The 7500-nt window shown below is 53.6% G+C and overlaps 2 protein-coding genes across 2 annotated transcripts in view; both read left to right on the forward strand.

Annotated features, from left to right (window-relative positions):
* Positions 1–6489: 6489 nt before the first annotated feature.
* LOC311130405 (histone H2A) lies at positions 6490–6876 on the forward strand (the record flags this gene model as incomplete). Its single annotated transcript, XM_084163131.1, has 1 exon — positions 6490–6876. One exon carries the CDS (start codon positions 6490–6492, stop codon positions 6874–6876), a length of 387 nt encoding a protein of 128 aa, XP_084019257.1.
* Positions 6877–7358: 482 nt separating this feature from the next.
* The window catches only part of LOC311131218 (histone H3.2), a gene marked incomplete at both ends in the record, with an annotated part of 411 nt that continues 269 nt past the window's right edge, over positions 7359–7500 (forward strand). The window contains one exon of the mRNA XM_084164070.1: positions 7359–7500. This exon is cut by the window's right edge and continues 269 nt beyond it. Within this exon, the coding sequence (XP_084020196.1) occupies positions 7359–7500 (142 nt within the window).

Here is a 7500-nt window from a genome sequence, read left to right on the forward strand (position 1 = left end):
ATTCTCAGGTCTCATTGAGTGGGCTGCTAAACAGCGGGAGATTAAGCTGCCCCCCATTCCCTCCAACCCGGAAGTGGATATGAGGAAGGGCGGCCGTTACTCTCGCTACAGCTTGGCGTCAGACGGCGGCCTCCAGCAGCAAGGGAGCGGGCCTCGCCCCCCCCCTGCAGCGCCAGAGGTGCCGGCGAGAGAGGTCATTAAAGCGTCATCCTGGCATCACCCGAAGGGCGGCCAGAAGAGACGCCGTTTATGACAGGCGAGGGGGAGAGAACGGAAGACGGCACAGCGCCTGCTGTGACCGAGCCCACTGTCCCCCCCCACTCTACCGTTGAGTGTATGGAGGAGAATGTTTTTTGTTGATGTGTGTAATAAAGAGTTGGCTCTACTTGACACTGTCAAGAAAGAGCCCCCTTTTCCATAATACATCCGAGAGCGTTCGACCTTCCTCACTCTCGCTCTCTCTCTTACCACTATGAGTGCAGCTCAGCCCACCATGGTGCGTTGCTGAATGCACACATAAGGCAGGTATATAAAAGGTATTAAGTGTACCTTATAGGACCTCACTTTACAGACTCCTAGGAGTGCCGTAGTGAGTGTCTCACATAGCAGGCTGCAGTCTCAGCCAGATAATGGCATGATGACGCGACCGCTATCCGGGACGGCGCTCTGTCTCAGGCTAACGCCTCAGTCAGTGCAGTTCAGACCCGTGCTGCGTTCACGGAGGGCCTGATTACTACGGTTACGGGCGTAACCACGTATCGGCGCCCCCGTTTCTCTCAGAACGCGCTGATAATAACCACATTGGGGGTGGCGCACTATCACAGACTAAGGTCTCTGTTAGTACGACCCAGACCCATGCTGCGTTCAAGAAGGGCCCGATTACCACGGTCACGAAGGTGCCCAGTGTATCGGCGCCCCCACCTTTTCCTGAACGCGCCCAGGCTCACCACACTGAGTGTAGTTCAGCCCACCAGGGGTGCAGAGCTGAACGCACACAGGAGGTGAAAGGAGGAATAATACCTAGACGCCGTCTTGGTTTATCTCAAAGAGAACTCACATTACAGACTCCAAGGAGTACTGTAGTGAGTGCCTCTCATAGCAGGCTGCAGTCTCAGTCAGGAGACATGATGACGCAGCCGCTAGTTGGGGATGGCGCACTATCGCAGACTAAGGTCTCGGTTAGTGCGATTCAGACCCATGCTGCGTTCACGGAGGGCCCGATTACCACGGTGACGAAGTTTCCCAGTGTATCGGCGCCCCCACTTCTTTCTGAACGCGCTAATACTCACCACACTGAGCGTAGTTCAGCCCACCAGAGGTGCAGAGCTGAACGCACACAGGAGGTGAAGGGAGGAAAGATACCAAGACACCGTCTTGGCTTATCTCAGGATACCTCACATTCAGCAGGCAGCTGTCTCTGTCCCAATGTGACATGAAGACGCAGCCGCTAGCCGGGAATGACGCCTTGCTGCAGGCTAATGCCTCAGTCAGCGCAGATCAGACCCGTGCGACGTTCACGGAGAGCGGGAATACCAGGGTTACAGGTATAACCAAGGTATGGACGCCTCCGAATTATTCTGAACGTGTCAATGCCCATGGCTATGAGCGCAGCTCACCACATATTGAGTGTGTCGTTGAACAGTCGCCTAAGACCAGTAAAGAGGCATTGTGGCACCACCGTGTGGTGTCAGTCAGAGATCACACCTTTCAGATTCTATTGAATTCTGTAAAGGATGAGTCTCATGTTAAGCGGCAGTCTCAGTCAGACAATGACATGATGACGCAATCGCTTTCCGGGCAGAGCGCTCTGTCTCAGGCCAGTACCTCAGACAGCGCAGTTCAGACCCGTGCTGCGTTCCTGGAGGGCAAGATTACTGGAGTTACGGTCGTAACCAACGTATCAAAGCCCCCGACTCACCCAGAACGAGCTGACGTATCCTCTCCCTTTCAAGGGGGGCCCGACTTGGGCTATTCCACCAACCCAGTGCTGGGGAATAGCGGCGGCGAGGGCCATAGAGGAATACAGGTCCTTCCTACTGGACGCACCACAGCTTCGTGCGCACCCGCTGTCTCTGCATTGCTGGCAGTGGCGTCGAAGCTGTACCCTCTCACGCTGGCTAGAACAGACGTTAGAGAAGGGTTATGCCCTCCAATTCCATCGGACCCCACCCCCGTTCAAGGGAGTGGTGGAAACGGTGATGAAAACGCCAGACAAAGTAGCCGCTCTGAGATCAGAGATTACGGAACTTTTGGCGAAGGAGGCGGTCACAGTAGTTCCCCGAGAGCAAAGGAACAAGGGGCTTTACTCGCCCTATTTCCTAGTGCCAAAAAAGACGGGGGGAGTGAGGCCGATTTTGGATTTACGCATTCTCAACGAGAGCATAACCAAACGGCCCTTCCGAATGCTGACGACAAAACGCCTACTGGAATGTGTTCAGAAGGGAGATTTTTGTACAAGCATAGACCTAAAGGACGCGTACTTTCATGTGCCGATACAATCGCGCCACAGAAAGTTTCTGCGGTTCGCCTTTCAAGGGGTGGCGTAAGAGTTCACGAGGATGCCGTTTGGGTACGCCCTGGCACCTCGAACGTTTTCCAAATGTGTGGAGGCGGCATTGGAACCGCTGCGTCGTCAAGGGATAAGGCTATTAGCCTACCTAGACGACCTGCTGATTCTCGCCCCGTCAGCAGAGCTGGCGTTCACACACACGACACAGACAGTGATTCATCTCACGCGTCTGGGGTTTGCTGTGAATTGGAAAAAGAGCGCACCCTGGCCCAGTCATCAGATTGTCTACCTGGGACTACAGCTAGACACTGTAATGATGAGGGCGCGAATTTCGGACCCTCGAAGGGCAGCATTGTTACTAGCCCTGAGGAAGTGTCGTCCGAATCACACAGTAACGGCGCTATCGATCATGTCACTTTTGGGTCTCATGTCGGCAGCCCACTCTGTGGTCCCGCTAGGGCTTCTGCACATGCGCAAAGCACAGCGGTGGTTCGCCCAACTAAGACTAGACCCAGTGCGTCAACGTCATCGGTTGGTGGTGGTTCCTCTCTCGCTAAGAGCAGACCTGGACTATTGGCGGAACCCGTGCGTTCTCACGCACGGAGTCCCGATGGGCAAGGTGTCATCCTACATTCCAGTGTTTACAGATGCCTCTCTGACTGGATGGGGAGGGACATGTCAGTCTCAAGCGATAGGAGGTGCATGGCCTCAATCAGGTCGTCACATCAACCTCCTAGAGTTGGAAACGGTGCGACTGGTCTTGACCCACTTCGCGTCTACCCTTCGGGGTCGCGATGTGTTGGTCTGGTCAGACAACCGAACCACAGTAGCTCACATAAACCGCCAGGGAGGGGTCAGGTCTCCTGCCCTTCATCGGGCGGCAGTGGAATTGTGGCTGTGGGCTCACAAGCACCTTCGCTCGTTGAGAGCAGCACACATTCCGGGCTACTTGAACGTAGGGGCAGACCTCATGTCAAGAGGGGGTCCTCGAGACGACGAGTGGTGTCTGCACCCGGACATTGTTCTACAGATTTGGGAACAATTCGGGAGAGCCGAGGTGGACCTGTCCGCGTCACGTGTGAACGCGCAGTGTCCCCTATGGTTCTCTCTGAGAAACCAGGACGAACCGCCATTGGGAAGAGACGCATTCGCGCACTACCTGTGGCCGAAAGTTCTCCTGTATGCATTCCCTCCGCTGTCTTGCATTCTCCCACTGCTAGCCAGGGTGAGGTCAGAGGAGCTGTCAGTGATACTGATAGCGCCCGATCGCCCGGGGGCTCCGTGGTTTGCAGAGATGAGTCAGATGTTGATTGCGCCACCCTGGCCAATTCCACATCAACGAGACGCGTTGACTCAGGCGGGAGGCTCGATAGGGCAATGGCCCATAATCGGCCAACCACTGAAGGCTTGGTTCCTGAATGGGACAGGTTAAAGCGCCGTGGGTTGTCTGATGCAGTGATCAGAACAATACAGGGCGCAAGAGCCGGTTCCACTTCTAGGGTGTATACCAGCAGATGGAACGTTTTCTCACGATGGTGTGATACACAGGACGTGGACCCCATGAGCTGTCAGGTAGAGAGTGTGCTCTCATTCCTACAGTCTATGTTTGATAAGCAGAAATCGCCCTCCACTATTCGAGTGTTTGCAGCGGCAATTTCAGCTGGTCATGAAGGTTTTAACGGAAAAAGTGTTTTCAGTCACCCTTTAGTGAAACGTTTCCTATTGGGAACGCAACGGCTTAGGCCAAGACCTAGAGCTACGCTGCCCAAGTGGGATTTGGCATTGGTTCTCGAAGCGCTATGTAAGTCGCCGTTCGAGCCATTGAATCAAATACCCCTCAAGATGCTGTCTATCAAGACGGCGCTGTTGCTCACCTTGACTACTGCTAAACGAGTCAGCGATTTGTGTGCACTGTCGACGAGACCCGACTGCCTTGCCATTAATGGCGATTTGAGCAGAGCGGTGTTACGTCCTAACCCGGCATTTGTGCCGAAGGTTATTAACAGTGCATATAGATCGCAGATCGTGGAATTGTGGGCTTTTCATCCCCCTCCCCATGGGGAGAGGAGTGAGGAAAAGCTTCACTGTCTGTGCCCAGTACGCGCTTTGGCGTGTTACGTTAGGCGCACAGCGGCGGTTAGGTCATCGCCTCAGCTGTTTGTGTGTCACGGTGCGGCTGCATTGGGTAGACCACTTTCAAAACAGCGTTTGTCTCATTGGCTTTGTGAAGGCATTGAGACGGCGTACGAGGCGGCGGGGCAACAACCGCCTCAGGGTATTAGAGCGCACTCCACTCGTGGAGTAGCAGCTTCTACTGCTCTTTTCAGAGGAACAGAGGTAGAGGATATTTGTAGAGCAGCGTCATGGTCGACACCGTCTCCTTTTATCCGTTTTCTATCTGTTGGATATGTCTTCTAACTCTTTGGCTCGGTCTGTACTCAGCGTGGCTGAAGGGAGATCATGAGCAGAATAGAGAAAGAAAGCAGGATTGTGAATAAGTTCATAAGTCCGCTTTTATTAGAAGTAACATATTATGGACATGTTTTCTAACTCTTTTGTTCGATCGAATTTCAGCAGAGCTGAAAGGCGTTCTTGAGCTAGAAAAGGAGGACAGAGCAGGACCTTGGACAGGTTCCAATCAGGTCCGCTCTGGTTAGGAAGACTTATGTCAAGAATAAGCCTTTTAAACTCCAATCTCGATTGCACTCAGCACAGCTGAAGGGGAATCTTGAGGTAGAGGAGGGAGAAGCAGGATGATAGACTGGTCTCTATCAGGTCCGCTTCGGATGAAGAGCATATTCTGTGGCATGTCTCCTGGCTGACAGTGTCAGCATATAGAAACATGTATTGAGTGGATAGAATGTGAGGTCATCTATCTGAGGTTCAGTTTAGTATGACTGGTATATTTTGTTCCATAGAATATTGAGGCACGGCTATCTGCTAGTCAGATTAGCACGGCGTCTATTCTATTGATCTGCCCAATAGCCATTGACATTGTCATTGAGCTAGATGGGGCGGGTCTATAACCGATGACGCGGTATATTGTGACGCCCTGATGGGTTTTTAGTCGCAGTACTGCGGGAATTGGTTGCAGCCATTGCTGGGCTTGACCTTTTCATTTTTTAATGGGAAGTGTTAGGCTCGGCAGGGAGTACATTTTGGAGCGTTTCGCTCCGCCTTAAACCACTAGGAGCATAGCTCCCCTATGGGGCGGAGCTCCACGATATAGAACGATTAGTTACCGGAGTGTAACTCCAGTTCTATGAGTGGAGCGGAGCCCCATAGGACTTAAGGCCCTACCGACCCTCTCTAGTCTCGCTGAAGATAATATCTCGGGAGGCAGATTGAGGGAACGGGGTTCCTTATATAGGGACACCTGTACTCCTATTGGCTGTAGGTGTGTGCATAATTTTGCTTCAGGCTGCATCTGCCTTAGGGCAGAGGGTAAACCACTAGGAGCATAGCTCCCCTATGGGGCTCCGCTCCACTCATAGAACTGGAGTTACACTCCGGTAACTAATCGATAATATCTCGGGAGGCAGATTGAGGGAACGGGGTTCCTTATATAGGGACACCTGTACTCCTATTGGCTGTAGGTGTGTGCATAATTTTGCTTCAGGCTGCATCTGCCTTAGGGCAGAGGGTAAACCACTAGGAGCATAGCTCCCCTATGGGGCTCCGCTCCACTCATAGAACTGGAGTTACACTCCGGTAACTAATCGATTTCATGTCGGACATTTTGGCGCTCACGCGAAATGACACAAAGTAACAAAGTCGGAGGGACACAAAGTAGCCTCTCACTCGCTGCCTGTGGGTGGGAACCGGCTTAGGGCTGTCTGTCTGTCTGTCCCTCGCTCCAATTGGATAAGGCCACACCGGCCCGGTGGCCAATCGTTGCCTCTTGTGGCGAGGTATAAGTACGGCTCTCGAAGTGGCGAGCGGCTCATTCAGACTTTCTGTGACTTTCTCAAGATACCAATATGAGCGGAAGAGGCAAAACCGGAGGCAAGGCCAGGGCGAAGGCAAAGACCCGTTCATCCCGTGCCGGGCTCCAGTTCCCCGTGGGCCGTGTGCACAGGCTACTGCGCAAAGGCAACTACGCCGAGCGTGTGGGCGCTGGCGCACCAGTCTACCTGGCCGCCGTGCTCGAGTACCTGACTGCTGAGATCCTGGAGTTGGCCGGCAACGCTGCCCGTGACAACAAGAAGACTCGTATCATCCCCCGTCACCTGCAGCTGGCCGTCCGTAACGACGAGGAACTGAACAAACTGCTCGGCGGTGTGACCATCGCTCAGGGTGGTGTGTTGCCCAACATCCAGGCAGTGCTACTCCCCAAGAAGACCGAGAAGGCAGTCAAAGCCAAGTAAATTCGCTACTGCGACTTCAACTTGACTACTCAACCCCCAAAGGCTCTTTTAAGAGCCAACCACCTAGCTCTCCAAAAGCGCAAAGTACCTTTCTATGACCGCTACACATTGAGTGGGTGTATACACAACTATTTCGACATTCTGTGCCCACATGAAGCCTTCCATGAACAACAACACCTACTAGGCCTCGTTTGCCATAGCAGGCTAGCATTAGATTACAACGTGCCTATAAAGATGTCACTCTTGACTTTGGCGACTATTATTATGCGTAAAGGGCCGGCGGCGTCCTATTGCGCGCGCGCACCGGGAGTTTGAATTTTGGAGAGGCCGGGCCTCCCGTCCAATGGCCAACGGAGGAGGCCTGCGCAACGGGCCAATCGGGGTGGTGGGGAGATGGTGTCCAATCAGCAGGCGCCACTGCCGGCTTTATAAACTTCACATAGGCATTTCGAGGCTATACTCCCGACTGTCAGAGAAGCGCCATGGCCAGAACCAAGCAAACCGCTCGCAAATCCACCGGTGGCAAAGCCCCCAGGAAGCAGCTCGCCACTAAGGCTGCTCGCAAGAGTGCCCCGGCCACCGGCGGTGTGAAGAAGCCTCACCGTTACAGGCCCGGCACCGTGG

This window comes from Coregonus lavaretus, assembly GCF_964263955.1.
Source record: "Coregonus lavaretus genome assembly, chromosome: 6".
Lineage (NCBI taxonomy): Eukaryota > Metazoa > Chordata > Actinopteri > Salmoniformes > Salmonidae > Coregonus > Coregonus lavaretus.